At 40.7% G+C, this 18980-nt stretch overlaps 1 protein-coding gene across 1 annotated transcript in view; it reads right to left on the bottom strand.

Moving 5' to 3' along the window:
- LOC128643576 (ATP-dependent DNA helicase Q4-like) overlaps window positions 1-18980 on the bottom strand; it is a gene marked incomplete at both ends in the record, with an annotated part of 235780 nt that overhangs the window by 89242 nt on the left and 127558 nt on the right. Inside the window, 3 exons of the mRNA XM_053696416.1 lie at window positions 3606-3788; window positions 7286-7474; window positions 15290-15373. Coding sequence (XP_053552391.1) covers window positions 3606-3788; window positions 7286-7474; window positions 15290-15373 — 456 coding nt within the window. The remainder of the gene's footprint in view (window positions 1-3605; window positions 3789-7285; window positions 7475-15289; window positions 15374-18980) is intronic.

The raw sequence follows: 18980 nt of genomic DNA, 5'->3' as shown, positions 1-18980 counted from the left end.
GAAAATGAGGCTCTGCCTATGCTTTGGGAAAGCCCCTAAAGAATAAGGTGTCTAAAACAGTGCCTGCCGATATGATTATATCAAAATACCCAGATAAAATGATTCCTCAAGGCTAAATATGTGTTAATAATGAATCGATTTAGCCCAGAAAAAGTCTACAGTCTTAATAAGCCCTTTTTGAAGCCCTTATTTACGATCGTAATAAACATGGCTTACCGGATCCCATAGGGAAAATGACAGCTTCCAGCATTACATCGTCTTGTTAGAATGTGTCATACCTCAAGCAGCAAGAGACTGCTCACTGTTCCCCCAACTGAAGTTAATTGCTCTCAACAGTCCTGTGTGGAACAGCCATGGATTTTAGTGACGGTTGCTAAAATCATTTTCCTCATACAAACAGAAATCTTCATCTCTTTTCTGTTTCTGAGTAAATAGTACATACCAGCACTATTTCAAAATAACAAACTCTTGATTGAATAATAAAAACTACAGTTAAACACTAAAAAACTCTAAGCCATCTCCGTGGAGATGTTGCCTGTACAACGGCAAAGAGAATGACTGGGGTAGGCGGAGCCTAGGAGGGATCATGTGACCAGCTTTGCTGGGCTCTTTGCCATTTCCTGTTGGGGAAGAGAATATCCCACAAGTAAGGATGACGCCGTGGACCGGACACACCTATGTTGGAGAAAACTTTACTGACAGGCTTACAGAATTCCATAAACTCCTGAATACATGGGAATATAGAGAAATCTCCTAGACTGGAAGGATGACGGCTATTAAGATGTCCTTCCTCCCTAAGATTAACTATTTATATAGATGTATCCCATACAACATCCCAAGACACACTTTGAACAAACTGCAAGGTATGATTACTACTTATATATGGAGAGATAAACGCCCTAGGACAGCAAGACACACTCTAGAAAGGCCTTACGCACAAGGGGGGTTAGCCCTTCCAAACCTATTAACATACTTTAATGCTGCCAGACTCTCTCACTTACTTGACTGGAAGAATGACAAGTCATATTCTTTAGGCTGGTATTGTGCTGAGTCCTCGATGCTTCCCCCCAACTTAACGCTATCTGATCTTTTATGGATACCCACACACCATAGACACAAACTGGGTCAACTGTATCCCATAATACATGATGCACTGAAGTTCTGGGATTCTATCCGACATGAACCAAACATTTCTCCACACCCTTCTCCCGCCCTAACCATAAAAGCAGTTCTGTTTTCACTACCAGAAGCACACATAGATTTATGGCAGGACTCACGCATCCAGACCATTACTGATTTCTACGAGTCAGAGGTTTGGATCCCTCACTCTCAGCTATGTATCAAATTTAATATACCCCCGAAACTCCAGTTTGAGACCTTCCGTATGAGTTCTTGGCTACGTTCTTGGGGATACCCAAAGAAAGCCCTCAGGACTCCTTCGCCATGGGAACTAACATGGAATAAAGCTTACTCTGTTAAACACTCTTTGTCCCTACACTACAACCTCCTGTCTACTTCTAAACCATTCCACAAGATTTCACAACACAGTGCTTGGGAGAAAGAGATCGGATTCATAGTTGATCTTAGTGTATGGAACAGTAGGATTCAGCTAACTAGAAAACTACTCCACTGTGCTACCCTATGGGAGCTCTATAATAAAATCACTGTCAGATGGCACCTTGTTACCGTCACCCTGCATACAGCCTATAATTCCCAAACCCCTCTCTGCTGGAGGCAGTGTGGACAAACAGGCACACACATTCACATCAGGTGGTCTTGCCCAAAAATCCAACCTCTTTGGAGGAAAATATATAACACTTTAGGCGACCTCCACATCATTTCCCCCTACTTGCCGGACATTGCCCTCCTACACATGCCAATACCTACTTTAAATAACCACACTGACGCACTCACGATCTATCTTTTTATGGCTACTAAGCTGGCTATAGCCAGAGCATGGAGAAATAAAACCTCACCGTCGTTCGCACAAGTATTATCTATAATCAGACATATTAGGCTAATGGAGCAATACTCCTTTAGAGCGCTAGATAAGGTTGATCAATACTTCCAGATTTGGCATCCGTGGCTCACTCTCTTTCCAGATTAAACTACATCAAACTAAAACTCTAGTGTATCCTAATTATCAGGGAACACCATCGCCTCTCCCCCTCTTCTTTCTCCCCTCACCTTACCTCTGGATGTACACAAATATACATATCCATATATATTCATGATTGTCCAAATGTGTATAGATATCTATGTCTAGGCCAATGTTACGGTTTATATCTCTGAACAATTGTACATTCCTGCATAAACCTGTTGATGCTAAACCACCTGAGAGCTGTATATCGCACTGTATGTATTCCAGTTATTATTTCCTTTAATATTGTAAAATAGGGACATGGTACTTATAGGCAAGTAACATTACTTTACTGTAGCCAATGAACACTTAGGTCCATCTACGACCATACCTACCACTAACAATCTTATGTGTTCGCAATGATGTGAAAGTATACAGCTGTAATGACTTGCACTTGTTTTTCTGTTGTTTATTTCTTCTTTGATTGTCTCAAAAAAAAAATTATATTTAAAAAAAAAAAAAAAATGTGCATCTTGATTCTTCAACCTCCTCATGCAAAGTAAAAGACAAGACTGAGGTGACAGTGAGGTAGGAGGGGTTTTATAGAGTTATTGGGGTTTGGGAAACTCTGCCTCCTCCTATTGGCAGGGAAGAGTAATTTACAGAAGTAATTGATTGTGGATTCTCCCCACCTGTATGAAAGAAAAGTGGAAAGGTGTTCTCTGGAGTGGATGCATCACTATCTGGGAGTCTGATGGAAGAATCTTGGGGGAAATGGGGGGCAGATTCCAGCAGAAAGCTACCTTCTGAAATGCTAAGTGCCTACTATGAAATTTGGTAGAGGATAAATAATGGTCTGTTTTTTATAGTTTGGGATGGGCCTCTTAATTTCAGAAAGAGGTTATCTAAATGCTACAGGATACCAAGATATTTCAGACAACTGGATGCATCAAACATTGTGGCAACAGTTTGTGGAAGGCTCTTTCCTGCTACAGCTTGACTATGTCCTTGTGCTCAAAGTGAGGTACAAGAAGACATGGCTTGATAAGTTTAGAGCAGATGAAGTTGATTGGCCTACACAAAGCCCTGAACTCAACCTTTGGGATGAGCCAGACCTTTTGGTCCAACATCTGGGACTGGCCTCACAAATGCTCTTTTACCTGGATGGGCACAAATTCCAAAATTATGGAAAGACTTCCCAAACGAGCGGCAGCTGCTATATCCGCAAAGGAAGTGTCAACTCCATATTAATGTCCATTGTTTTGGAATGGAATGTGCAAGAATCTCCTATAGGTGTCATAGTCGGCATACTTTTGGCAATATAGTATAAACTGCTATTAAATTCTGTCACAATAATCAGTTATAGAAATTAGGTAACATGTTTCAAAGCAGCTAAACTCTAAAAACATCTTGCTCAGCTAGTCTCATCGTGTTTAATTTCTGCAGTCACAACAATCAAAAAATATAACAAACCCAGAACCAACTTGTCACCCCTTTCTCCAGTCCCATCTCTTGACTGAATTACCTGATCCTTGTCTCGATCCACAGAAGAAGAGAGATGAAGATTTGGGGGTACCCCTGGAAGTCTTACAGGCACACCCCCTTCATCTGACACACCAAGGTGACGAGCAACATCCTGTGCTGTAGCTATAGTTGCAGTAGCAGTGAGACCAAGAAGACACCGCACACCAAGACGCTCATGAAGAACCTAAAACAAATAGATCATCAACAAAGAGAACATATGAATGTATGGAAAATATGAAAGGAGGTCATTATAAAATGCAAGAATGGGAGGGAGGTGAAGGCACATTTATCACAATGAGTACAGATGAGGAGGTGAGGGCACATTTATCACAATGAGTACAGATGAGGTGAGAGCACATTTATCACAATGAGTACAGATGAGGAGGTGAGAGCACATTTATCACAATGAGTACAGATGAGGAGGTGAGAGCACATTTATCACAATGAGTACAGATGAGGAGGTGAGAGCACATTTATCACAATGAGTACAGATGAGGAGGTGAGAGCACATTTATCACAATGAGTACAGATGAGGAGGTGAGGGCACATTTATCACAATGAGTACAGATGAGGTGAGAGCACATTTATCACAATGAGTACAGATGAGGAGGTGAGAGCACATTTATCACAATGAGTACAGATGAGGAGGTGAGAGCACATTTATCACAATGAGTACAGATGAGGAGGTGAGAGGCACATTTATCACAATGAGTACAGATGAGGGGGTGAGAGCACATTTATCACAATGAGTACAGATGAGGAGGTGAGAGCACATTTATCACAATGAGTACAGATGAGGAGGTGAGAGCACATTTATCACAATGAGTACAGATGAGGGGGTGAGAGCACATTTATCACAATGAGTACAGATGAGGAGGTGAGAGCACATTTATCACAATGAGTACAGATGAGGAGGTGAGAGCACATTTATCACAATGAGTACAGATGAGGTGAGAGCACATTTATCACAATGAGTACAGATGAGGTGTGAGAGCACATTTATCACAATGAGTACAGATGAGGAGGTGAGAGCACATTTATCACAATGAGTACAGATGAGGGGGTGAGAGCACATTTATCACAATGAGTACAGATGAGGAGGTGAGAGCACATTTATCACAATGAGTACAGATGAGGGGTGAGAGCACATTTATCACAATGAGTACAGATGAGGAGGTGAGAGCACATTTATCACAATGAGTACAGATGAGGAGGTGAGAGCACATTTATCACAATGAGTACAGATGAGGAGGTGAGAGCACATTTATCACAATGAGTACAGATGAGGAGGTGAGAGCACATTTATCACAATGAGTACAGATGAGGAGGTGAGAGCACATTTATCACAATGAGTACAGATGAGGAGGTGAGAGCACATTTATCACAATGAGTACAGATGAGGAGGTGAGAGCACATTTATCACAATGAGTACAGATGAGGAGGTGAGAGCACATTTATCACAATGAGTACAGATGAGGAGGTGAGAGCACATTTATCACAATGAGTACAGATGAGGAGGTGAGAGCACATTTATCACAATGAGTACAGATGAGGTGAGAGCACATTTATCACAATGAGTACAGATGAGGAGGTGAGAGCACATTTATCACAATGAGTACAGATGAGGGGTGAGAGCACATTTATCACAATGAGTACAGATGAGGAGGTGAGAGCACATTTATCACAATGAGTACAGATGAGGAGGTGAGAGCACATTTATCACAATGAGTACAGATGAGGGGTGAGAGCACATTTATCACATGAGTACAGATGATGAGGTGAGAGCACATTTATCACAATGAGTACAGATGAGGAGGTGAGAGCACATTTATCACAATGAGTACAGATGAGGAGGTGAGAGCACATTTATCACAATGAGTACAGATGAGGGGGTGAGAGCACATTTATCACAATGAGTACAGATGAGGAGGTGAGAGCACATTTATCACAATGAGTACAGATGAGGAGGTGAGAGCACATTTATCACAATGAGTACAGATGAGGAGGTGAGAGCACATTTATCACAATGAGTACAGATGAGGAGGTGAGAGCACATTTATCACAATGAGTACAGATGAGGAGGTGAGAGCACATTTATCACAATGAGTACAGATGAGGGGGTGAGAGCACATTTATCACAATGAGTACAGATGAGGAGGTGAGAGCACATTTATCACAATGAGTACAGATGAGGAGGTGAGAGCACATTTATCACAATGAGTACAGATGAGGGGTGAGAGCACATTTATCACAATGAGTACAGATGAGGAGGTGAGAGCACATTTATCACAATGAGTACAGATGAGGAGGTGAGAGCACATTTATCACAATGAGTACAGATGAGGGGTGAGAGCACATTTATCACAATGAGTACAGATGAGGAGGTGAGAGCACATTTATCACAATGAGTACAGATGAGGGGTGAGAGCACATTTATCACAATGAGTACAGATGAGGAGGTGAGAGCACATTTATCACAATGAGTACAGATGAGGAGGTGAGAGCACATTTATCACAATGAGTACAGATGAGGAGGTGAGAGCACATTTATCACAATGAGTACAGATGAGGAGGTGAGAGCACATTTATCACAATGAGTACAGATGAGGAGGTGAGAGCACATTTATCACAATGAGTACAGATGAGGAGGTGAGAGCACATTTATCACAATGAGTACAGATGAGGAGGTGAGAGCACATTTATCACAATGAGTACAGATGAGGAGGTGAGAGCACATTTATCACAATGAGTACAGATGAGGAGGTGAGAGCACATTTATCACAATGAGTACAGATGAGGAGGTGAGAGCACATTTATCACAATGAGTACAGATGAGGAGGTGAGAGCACATTTATCACAATGAGTACAGATGAGGGGTGAGAGCACATTTATCACAATGAGTACAGATGAGGAGGTGAGAGCACATTTATCACAATGAGTACAGATGAGGAGGTGAGAGCACATTTATCACAATGAGTACAGATGAGGAGGTGAGAGCACATTTATCACAATGAGTACAGATGAGGAGGTGAGAGCACATTTATCACAATGAGTACAGATGAGGAGGTGAGAGCACATTTATCACAATGAGTACAGATGAGGAGGTGAGAGCACATTTATCACAATGAGTACAGATGAGGAGGTGAGAGCACATTTATCACAATGAGTACAGATGAGGAGGTGAGAGCACATTTATCACAATGAGTACAGATGAGGGGGTGAGAGCACATTTATCACAATGAGTACAGATGAGGGGGTGAGAGCACATTTATCACAATGAGTACAGATGAGGAGGTGAGGGCACATTTATCACAATGAATAGAGATGAGAGATCCGAGTATATCACAGTGAGGTTTGGCGAGAGGTCTCAGGGTAAATATATCCCGGTGATAATGGATGAGAGATCAGAGGACAAATGTATCAAAGAGGACCTGATTATCTAAAGCTCTCCTCTTAGACTAGAGGATAGAAATGATCCTCCAGCCCTGCATGATCCCTAGCGAAATTCTTAAAAGGCAAACGCCTAGATTACGAGTTTTTGTCGGTAAGGGGTGCATTGCTAACGCACAGTTTTTCATACACTGGGTTTTACAATACAGTGTCCCTTTCAGTATTTAAAGAGCAAACATTTGTTAGTTAATGGTCTGTGTGTGACATAAGCAGTTGAAGAGAGTTTCTCACCTTGCACAGTCGTAGGTAACAGGGACGGAAGTTGTGGGACCACTCGGACACACAGTGCACTTCATCTATGCAGGCAAAAGCCACAGGAGGCAACTGGTCAGCTGCAGGCAAACAGCTGGAAACTGACTGGCCACCACCAACTAAAGCCTCAGGGGACAAGAGCAGAACATGCACACTGCCCTGCTTCACCTGCAGAAGAAAAGGGACACCAAGAACATCAAGCAGAGGGCGAGGTACCACAAGAGGTCAGAAGAGAACAGAGCAGAGTATGATGGGAAGGGACCAACACAAGGAATCAGAAACATACACAGAGTGTGCAGTGAACACAGGGTGAGAAGAAGAGATAAACTAATGAGAATATATAGTGAGTAACACACAGAAGAGGTACAGTGTGCAGGAGACACACAGAGCTGATCAGATAAACTAATGAGAATATATAGTGTGTCACACACAGAAGAGGTACAGTGTGCAGGAGACACACAGAGGAACACACAGAGCTGATCAGATAAACTAATGAGAATATATAGTGAGTAACACACAGAGGAGGTACAGTGTGCAGGAGACACAGAGTAACACACAGAGCTGATCAGATAAACTAATGAGAATATATAGTAACACACAAAGGAGGTACAGTGTGCAGGAGACACACAGAAGAACACACAGAGGAACACACAAAGCTGATCAGATAAACTAATGAGAATATATAGTGTCATACACAGAAGAGGTACAGTGCGCAGGAGAGACACAGAAGAACACACAGAGGAACACACAGAGCTGATAAGATAAACTAATGAGAATATATTGTGAGTAACACACAGAATAGGTACAGTGTGCCAGAGACACAGAGGAACACACAGAGCTGATCAGATAAACTAATGAGAATATATTGTGAGTAACACACAGAATAGGTACAGTGTGCAGGAGACACACAGAGGAACACACAGAGCTGATCAGATAAACTAATGAAAATAAATAGTGTGTAACACACAGAAGAGGTACAGTGTGCAGCAGTCACACAGAGGAACACACAGAGCTGATCAGATAATCTAATGAGAATATATAGTGTGTCACACACAGAAGAGGTACAGTGTGCAGGAGACACACAGAGGAACACACAGAGCTGATCAGATAAACTAATGAGAATATATAGTGAGTAACACACAGAGGAGGTACAGTGTGCAGGAGACACAGAGGAACACTGTCAGAACTCATCTCTCCACCTTAACTGTCTGACATCTGATATTCTGTAATTCCACCTTAACTATGAAGCCGCACCTTTTTACCTTACTTAAACCTTTTCCTGAGGGCAGACAGGTGCTTAGTTAATGAGTTTAGTAGCTGAGCTAACACTGCATATTGTGCTCTTTGGATTACCCTTTTGTTACAACAGGATTTAATTCTGAATATCGTTTTGAACTTTTATATTGCTTGTGCAAATCTTTCTTCACTCCTGAAACTACCTGCTACACCGGATCACTACTTACTATCAGCGCAGCTCCTCGGTTCTAACCGTTCACACGCTGCCTGAGGATTTCTCTTCTGTCCTAATCTGACAGATCAGCTGTTACAACGGACAGCTAAAGACCACTCTCTGGTAAGAGTGAAACAGTGACTGAATGGTTCCTTGTTATTCAAACTCCTACTTGAATTAATTAAACCCTTGGGTTCCAGTTTTCTCTAACAACTGATTCTGTAAGAGACTGCTCCAGGTTTTAACCTGTGTCACTCTGTTCTTTTCAAGATATAATAAATCACTCCAAGCCATATGCTTCTCTTCTACATATGATAAGCAGGTGCTGAGTGAAACATTCCATCTAGATCTGCAGTTGAAGATTCATATACAATTAACTTGCTATACTTCCTGTCAGTTACTAACAGATTAACTAAGCCCAAATAATGGATCCAGCAGATCTACCTCAAGTTGTTTATGGCTTATCTCAGAGGGTAGACCAACTCGGTCAGGCTCTAAGTAATCTTCAAGTTGAAAATGAAATGTTAAGGAAGGTCATCAAGGACTCCCTATCTGCTAAAGTGGTACCACCTGATGCATGCCCAGAACCACAGATATCCCCTCCTGATCTATTTTCAGGGGACAGACGTATGTATAGACAGTTCAGGAATGCCTGTCTACTTATGTTCACTTTAAATCCAAAGACCTACCAGAATGATAAAATAAAGGTGCTCACAGTAATATCTTACCTCAGAGGGGAGCCAAGAATTTGGGCAGATTCATTTTATGAAAACAACAACCCTATCATGAACTCCTTAAATGGATTTTCTGATTGCCATGGATGAGTTATATCTGGACACCAACTCGCAGTTAACTGCAGAAACAAAGATGAAGGCTTTGAAACAGGGCACCAGATCAGTTGAATTATATATAACTGATTTTAAGCCGTTTGCTACAGATTCCCAATGGAATCGCATAGCCCTAAAAAATCAGTTTAGGTTAGGTCTCTCTGATCAAGTAAAAGATGAGTTAGCTCGAGTGGAACTACCTGACAGCCTGGAAGGGTTGATGAGACTGTCCATTCAAATAGACCGGAAGACTACGGGAGAGGAAGAGCGAACGCCACTCCTCAGAAACTACGTATAAAAGAACCTCTGCACCTAACCAATCCCTCAGCAGTGCTGCTGCCCCTCGATGCAGATAGGCATGTTAAGGGGTCCTTTATCTTTGGAGGAGAAGCAAAGAAGGAAGGCCCAGGCACTGTGTCTGTATTGTGCTAATCCAGCACACACTGTTAAAGACTGCCCTGTACTGCAGAGAAATAAAAAGAGTAAGTACATTATGACCAATACTATGCCTCATATTCAATATAACCCAGTTTACTGTACCATCTCTCTCTCTTTGCAGTGGGACCGTAAGCGTTCAACTACAGAGGCTATAATCGACACTGGGGCTTATGGGGCTTATACTGATTTGGAGTATGTGAATGTTAATAAAATCCCACTTGAAAAAAAGTCTGTTCCTGTGTCTATCAGAGTAGTTGATGGGTCTTACATATCTCGATCTCAGGGATGCTTACAACCTCATACGCATAAGAGAGGGAGATGAGTGGTTGACAGCATTTAGAACGAGATATGGGTTATATGAGTATTTGGTAATGTCTTTTGATCTGTGTAACGCTCCGGCAACGTTCCAGCATTTTGTCAATAATGTTTTCAGGGATCTTCTTGACATATGTGTGATAATTTATCTCAATGACATTTTAATATACTCCCAAAACTTGGAGGATCACATTAAACACGTCACATGGGTATTATCAAGATTACAAATACATTGATTATATGCCAAGGCAGAAAAATGCCTTTTCCATACAGAAAAGATCTCCTTTTTGGGATATGATATATCCCCAGAGGGAAAACAGATGCAGGATAACAAGGTGGAAGTGGTAAAAGATTGGCCAACACCTAACCGTAAGGAGCTTCAACGCTTCCTCGGGTTTAGTAACAATTATAGGAAATTTATCAAAGGTTATTCCGCTATCGTTAAACCACAACACCCTTTTTGTGGAATCCATCAGCGGCTCAAGCCTTTCTCACGTTGAAAACTGCGTTCACCTCTGCTCCGATACTCCGACATCCAAATCCGGAGTTGCAATACTTTTTAGAAGTGGATTCTTCAGATTACGCTTTAGGTTCAGTTTTATCCCAGAGAGAAGACTTGAATAATCCTCTTCATCCAGTAGCGTTTTATTCTAAAGTTATGTCTCCTCTGGAGATCAACTACCCAATAGGAGAGAAAGAGTTGTTATCCATTAAAAGATCATTTGAGCATTGGAGACATCTTTTAGAAGGAACACGATTACCCATCATAGTATATACAGATCATAAAAATCTGGAATTTCTCCAAAGGAACAAGACACTCTCTGCCAGACAGGTTCGCCGGAGTCTATATTTCAGCAGATTCCATTTTCAGATCATATACAGACCCGCTTCAAGGAATGGTAAGGCTGACACCTTATACCGGAAGGACCCAAAGCCAGTAAATGACCACAATCCAAAGGAAATCATACCACATGATAGATACATTGGTATCACCTCAACAGAAGACTGGATGAATTATTTATCAACCGCTGAGTTCGCATACAACAACACACTCAACTCTTCATCTCGAATGACTCCCTTCTACGCCAACTATGGGTTCCATCCAAAAATGTCCTTTCTCACAACCACCAGTTCTCCAAGTCCCAAAATTGATGACATAGCTGATAGGATGATACAAAATTTACAATTACTCCAAAAACATTTGCAATCTGCTCAAAATGCCCAAAAAAATATTATGATCTGAGAAGAAGACCACCACCTCAATACGTAGTCGGTGACTGGGTATGGCTTTCGACCAAAAATTTGAGATTGCAAATCCCAAGCAAAAAATTAGCCAGTCTGTTCATAGGCCCGTTTCAGATTATACGAATCATCAATCAAAATGCAGTAGCACTTCAATTACCTCCCTCTCTGGCCATCCACTCCACTTTCCACGTTTCTCTGATCAAACCAGCTACCTTCTCCGGCACACAGATTTTACCACCCAAGCCACCGATTCTGGATGCAGAAGAATAGGAAGTAAAAGAATTACTTGATTCTCTGATTACTAAAGGTGAACTCCAGTACCTTGTCCGATGGAAGGGTTATCCACCAGATGAGGATACCTGGGAACCATCATCTCACGTGAATGCTCCAAGACTTGTTGCTCAGTTCCACAGGAGGAACCCGATTGCCCCAGGCTGCAAGCCTTGGGAAGGCTTGCCTGAAGGGGGAGTCATGTCAGAACTCATCTCTCCACCTTAACTGTCTGACAGCTGATATTCTGTAATTCCACCTTAACTATGAAGCCGCACCTTTTTACCTTACTTAAACCTTTTCCTGAGGGCAGACAGGTGCTTAGTTAATGAGTTTAGTAGCTGAGCTAACACTGCATATTGTGCTCTTTGGATTACCCTTTTGTTACAACAGGATTTAATTCTGAATATCGTTTTGAACTTTTATATTGCTTGTGCAAATCTTTCTTCACTCCTGAAACTACCTGCTACACCGGATCACTACTTACTATCAGCGCAGCTCCTTGGTTCTAACCGTTCACACGCTGCCTGAGGATTTCTCTTCTGTCCTAATCTGACAGATCAGCTGTTACAACGGACAGCTAAAGACCACTCTCCGGTAAGAGTGAAACAGTGACTGAATGGTTCCTTGTTATTCAAACTCCTACCTGAATTAATTAATCCCTTGGGTTCCAGTTTTCTCTAACAGCTGATTCTGTAAGAGACTGCTCCAGGTTTTAACCTGTGTCACTCTGTTCTTTTCAAGATAAAATAAATCCCTCCAAGCCATATGTTTCCCTTCTACATATGATAAGCAGGTGCTGAGTGAAATATTCCATCTAGATCTGCAGTTGAAGATCCATATACAATTAACTTGCTATACTTCCTGTCAGTTACTAACAAACACACAGAGCTGATAAGATAAATTAATGAGAATATATAGTGTCACACACAGAGGAGGTACAGTGTGCAGGAGACACACAGAGGAACACACAGAGCTGATCAGATAAACTAATGAGAATATATAGTGTCACACACAGAAGAGGTACAGTGTGCAGGAGAGACATAGAAGAACACACAGAGCTGATCAGATAAACTAATGAGAATATATAGTGAGTAACACACAGAAGAGGTATAGTGTACAGGAGACAAAGAGGAACACACAGAGCTGATCAGATAAACTAATGAGAATATATAGTGTGTAACACACAGAAGAGGTACAGTGTGCAGGGACACACAGAGGAACACACAAAGCTGATCATATAAACTAATGAGAATATATAGTAAGTAACACACAGAGGAGGTACAGTGTGCAGGAGACAGAGGAACACACAGAGCTGATAAGATAAACTAATGAGACTATATAGTGAGTAACACACAGAGGAGGTACAGTGTGCCAAAGACACACAGAGGAACACACAAAGCTGATAAGATAAACTAATGAGACTATATAGTGAGTAACACACAGAGGAGGTACAGTGTGCCAAAGACACACAGAGGAACACACAGAGCTGATAAGATAAACTAATGAGACTATATAGTGAGTAACACACAGAGGAGGTACAGTGTGCCAAAGACACACAGAGGAACACACAAAGCTGATAAGATAAACTAATGAGACTATATAGTGAGTAACACACAGAGGAGGTACAGTGTGCCAAAGACACACAGAGGAACACACAGAGCTGATCAGATAAACTAAAGAGAATATATACTGTGTAACACACAGAAGAGGTACAGTGTGCAGCAGTTACACAGAGGAACACACAGAGCTGATAAGATAAACTAATGCGAATATATAGTGTGTAACACACAGAAGAGGTACAGTGTGCAGGGACACACAGAGGAACACACAAAGCTGATCAGATAAACTATTGAGAATATATAGTGTGTAACACACAGAAGAGGTACAGTGTGCAGCAGACACACAGATGAACACACAAAGCTGATAAGATAAACTAATGAGAATATATAGTGAGTAACACACAGAAGAGGTACAGTGTGCAGGAGACAGAAAAACACACAGAGCTGATAAGATAAACTAATGAGAATATATACTGTGTAACACACAGAAGAGGTACAGTGTGCAGCAGTCACACAGAGGAACACACAGAGCTGATAAGATAAACTTATGAGAATATATAGTGTGTAACACACAGAAGAGGTACAGTGTGCAAGAGACACACAGAGGAACACACAGAGCTGATAAGATAAACTAATGAGAATATATAGTGAGTAACACACAGAGGAGGTACAGTGTGCAGGAGACAGAAAAACACACAGAGCTGATAAGATAAACTAATGAGAATATATAGTGTGTAACACACAGAAGAGGTACAGTGTGCAGGGACACACAGAGGAACACACAAAGCTGATCATATAAACTAATGAGAATATATAGTAAGTAACACACAGAGGAGGTACAGTGTGCAGGAGACAGAGGAACACACAGAGCTGATAAGATAAACTAATGAGACTATATAGTGAGTAACACACAGAGGAGGTACAGTGTGCCAAAGACACACAGAGGAACACACAAAGCTGATAAGATAAACTAATGAGACTATATAGTGAGTAACACACAGAGGAGGTACAGTGTGCCAAAGACACACAGAGGAACACACAGAGCTGATAAGATAAACTAATGAGACTATATAGTGAGTAACACACAGAGGAGGTACAGTGTGCCAAAGACACACAGAGGAACACACAAAGCTGATAAGATAAACTAATGAGACTATATAGTGAGTAACACACAGAGGAGGTACAGTGTGCCAAAGACACACAGAGGAACACACAGAGCTGATCAGATAAACTAAAGAGAATATATACTGTGTAACACACAGAAGAGGTACAGTGTGCAGCAGTTACACAGAGGAACACACAGAGCTGATAAGATAAACTAATGCGAATATATAGTGTGTAACACACAGAAGAGGTACAGTGTGCAGGGACACACAGAGGAACACACAAAGCTGATCAGATAAACTATTGAGAATATATAGTGTGTAACACACAGAAGAGGTACAGTGTGCAGCAGACACACAGATGAACACACAAAGCTGATAAGATAAACTAATGAGAATATATAGTGAGTAACACACAGAAGAGGTACAGTGTGCAGGAGACAGAAAAACACACAGAGCTGATAAGATAAACTAATGAGAATATATACTGTGTAACACAGAGAAGAGGTACAGTGTGCAGCAGTCACACAGAGGAACACACAAAGCTGATAAGATAAACTAATGAGAATATATAGTGTGTAACACACAGAAGAGGTAGTGTGTGCAAGAGACACACAGAGGAACACACAGAGCTGATAAGATAAACTAATGAGAATATATAGTGAGTAACACACATAAGAGGTACAGTGTGCCAGAGACACAGAGGAACACACAGGAGAAAGAGGAGCACGAGGGGTATAAACAAAGAAGCAGAAGAGGGGAGGACAGGAGACCTTCTCAATTGCTGCCTCCCTCTGACTCCTTGTCATGTTGGAGTGGATACACACAGCTTTCAGCTTCGAGGGCAACCCAGAAACCTGAGGGACAAAACAATGGGGAAACTGTGAGAAAAATCATAATATAGACCTGTGACTAAAAGAGAAAAAGCTTGCATGGAAAGCACATTTTATTTCTTTTTTCACAGTAACCAATTCATCTGTACAGAAGTCCTCCCTCTGCGCTTAAAGTGATGGTAAATACTAGCGTTTCTGAAACGCTAGGATTCACTACTGGAAGAAATAAAGGGGACTTTCAGTCATGAAGTATAAAATATTTCATGCTGAAAGCTCCTTTATTTGTTTGCAGCATTCGTCGCACTGAGCTGCTAAGGCAGCCCACAGCAGAACGCTATTTGGCTGAGGGGTGACGTTTCCACCTCTTAGCCAATAGCTGATTAACAGTGACCGGGAGAAGGCTGGGGTACTAAACCAGTTATTTTCTTTAGTATTCACAAGAGAGGAACCAATGGGAGATACATTAAAATAAACTAGAACATAAAAGCTCATACCAATAACTGGGTTATCTGTAGATGATATTAGGAACAAACTTAATAAAATTAAGGTAAATAAAATAAAACTCCAGGTGCAGATGGAATACACCCAAGGGTTTTGTGGGATCTTAGCACTGTTATAGCTGTTATAACTGTTATAGCCAAACATCTACTCTTAATTTTTCAAGACTCATTATCCTCAAGCATAGTACCCCAGGAATGGCGTAAAGCTGATGTGGTTGCCCTTTCTTAAAAGGGAAACAGGGCTGATCCAGGAAGCTTTAGACCAGTTAGTCTGACATCAATAGTGGGGAAGATATTTGAAGGGATTATAAAGGATTATACTTGATGTCATGTTCCTTTAAATAGTGGGAGTTCCTTTTTACACTCCTGCATAAAACCCCACTTCACAGTCTCCAAGGCACTTAGTATTGCAGCCTTCCATGCAATAGATGAGCTGATTGCCAAGCCCTCTTCATCCTAACTACGAGACTTATTTCTTTCTACCTGTGTCACTTCCGGATTTTCCCGACAGCGGTGACGTCACACGCCAACCCGCTCCACGCTACAGACCGGACTGAACAGTCTGATTTCCACTCTCCTGCAGCTACGGATAATTTCACTTGCTACAACAAGGGAAAAACTTCTACTCCAATTCAAGTAAGACCTGTATGTCACCAGTATTTATCCAGCCTCATTTAAACTCTTATGCGCATATAGGAATATATGTATATCAGTTACCTTTAGGTTATGTTTTCTTCAATGTTTCAACATTCAGACAGTTTACTTACCTGCAACTTACTCTAAGCATAATTGTCACATATATTAATATAGATATCTCACCTTTGATACTGCAAGCTTGTATGACACTAGTTAAGATCTTAACTCTTTATGCAAACAGGGGTTTTAAAGTTGTACACTGCTGCAATTTTTAGTGAAGTTCACAGGTGGTGGCAATAGTGTATTAACTAGCAATCCCTTCTATTAACAGAACTATGATCTCTGGGCTTATCAATTACTTGGTCAGTAATTTATGATCAATCCCAGGAATCAATGTAACAACACATATACTGTTACTTTTCTCTCATGTACTCAGCAGTTGAGGTTCATGACTCTAAAATTCTTGCCTTACAGGACACGGCAAGATTGTTCCTTAACAAGCCTTGACAGATGAGCATACTCGTGTAAACAAGATAATGAGTTCAAATAAGCATCATTTTATGAGAAATAGATCATGTTAAACTAATCTAATTAGATTCTATGAGGAAGTAAGTAAAAATATAGATAAAGGGGAACCAGATTTTGCAAAAGTGTCTGATACAGTGCCACATGAGAGATTATTGCACAAAATTAAGGGGCTGGGAATAGCTGAAAATGTTAGCTCATGGATAAGTAACTGAATAAAAGACAGGTAGCAACGACTAGTTGTAAATGGATCATTCTCAGATTGGACAAAGGTAATCAGTGGAGTCCCCCAGAGATCAGAACTGAGCCCTGTTCTTTTTAATATTTTCATTAATGACTTGAAGAAAGGAATAAATAGCAACATCTCTATTTTTGCTTATGTTACAAAGTTGTTTAAGGTCGTTAGGTCAGTGCAGGATGAAATTGCTTTGCGAGAGTTTTTACAAATGGGCTGGCAAATGGAAAATGAGATTTAATCCTGGAAAATGTAAGGTTCTACATTTTGGAAGCAACCTATTATTTAAATGGGGCTAGATTTAGCAAAACACAAGCTAAAGATGGGGCTTCTAAGGCGAGTAAGATACTAGCATGTATTAAAAGAGACATTGATGCAACGGAGTAAAGAATAATTCTGTCACTATATAAATCCCTGGTAAGACCTCACCTTGAGTATGGAGTGCAGTTCTGGGGACCAAGCTAAAAAAAAACAAAATTTATGCTTACCTGATAAATTGATTTATTTCCGGAAATGGCGAGTCATCAATTACTAGTGGGAATATCACTCCAGGAGGCAAACAGCAGCACAGCAAAGCTGTTAAGTGTCACTCCCCTACCCATAAACCCCAGTCATTCGACCGTAAAGGAAATGGAAAAAAGAAAATTTATGCTTACCTGATAAATTTATTTCTTTTTTGACACAATGAATCCACGGATCATCTTAATTTATTATTGGGATATTGACCACCTGGTCAGCAGGAGGAGGCAAAGAGCACCACAGCAGAGCTGTTAAATAGCTCTTCCCTTCCCTCCCACTCCAGTCATTCGACCGAATTTAGGAAGAGAAAGGAAAACCAAGGTGCAGAGGTGTCTGAAGTTTACATAATCCACATCCTGTCTTACAAGAACAGGGCGGGCCGTGGACTCATCGTGTAAAATAAAAATAAAAAAAATATCAGGTAAGCATAATTTTCTTTTCTTTTTTATGACACGATGAGTCCACGGATCATCTTAATTACTAATGAGATTTAATACCCAAGCTAGAGTACACAGATGATACGGGAGGGACAAGACAGGGAACCTAAACGGAAGGCACCACTGCTTGAAGAACCTTTCTCCCCAAAAGCGGCCTCAGCCGAGACAAAAGTGTCAAATCTGTAGAACTTTGAGAAAAGTGTGTAGAGAAGAGCAAGTTGCAGCCTTGCAAATCTGTTCCACAGAAGCTTCATTTTTTTTTTTTTTTAAATCAAAGTTTTTTATTGAGGTATTTTATAAGCATACAATCTAGATCATTTTGACACATTTTGAACATAGGTTACTGTTTATACATATGACAATAATACAAATACATCAAAAGGGCATATCAGTACTCTTTCTTCCCTATGTCTATTCAATAAAAGATTTCTAAGTTCAAGCCTCTAACTCTCCAATTGTATGCATAAGCAAAATAAAATGATCATAATAAAACGTTACCTCTTTTTTCTATATTTCCTTTTTTTTGTAAATAGTTACCATAGTGCCTCATTATCATAGTATATTGCCTAATAGGATGACATTTTAATCTAAACTATATAAAGTAATAGAATAGCATTTGGTGAGGACACTTATACACACGAACATCTTAAAATTATTACAAAAGGAACTCCATAAATACAGCAACTTTGCGTTAAATGGAATAATGGCATAGCAAATCACCCCATTTGGGAGCTAAGAGGTTTTGGGTACAGGGCAAGGAAAATATTAACAGTCAAAAG

This window comes from Bombina bombina, unplaced genomic scaffold (genome assembly GCF_027579735.1).
Source record: "Bombina bombina isolate aBomBom1 unplaced genomic scaffold, aBomBom1.pri scaffold_624, whole genome shotgun sequence".
In the NCBI taxonomy this organism is placed as follows: domain Eukaryota; kingdom Metazoa; phylum Chordata; class Amphibia; order Anura; family Bombinatoridae; genus Bombina; species Bombina bombina.
Note: the sequence above shows the minus strand (reverse complement) of the source record. Positions and strands in the feature narration are given on the sequence as shown.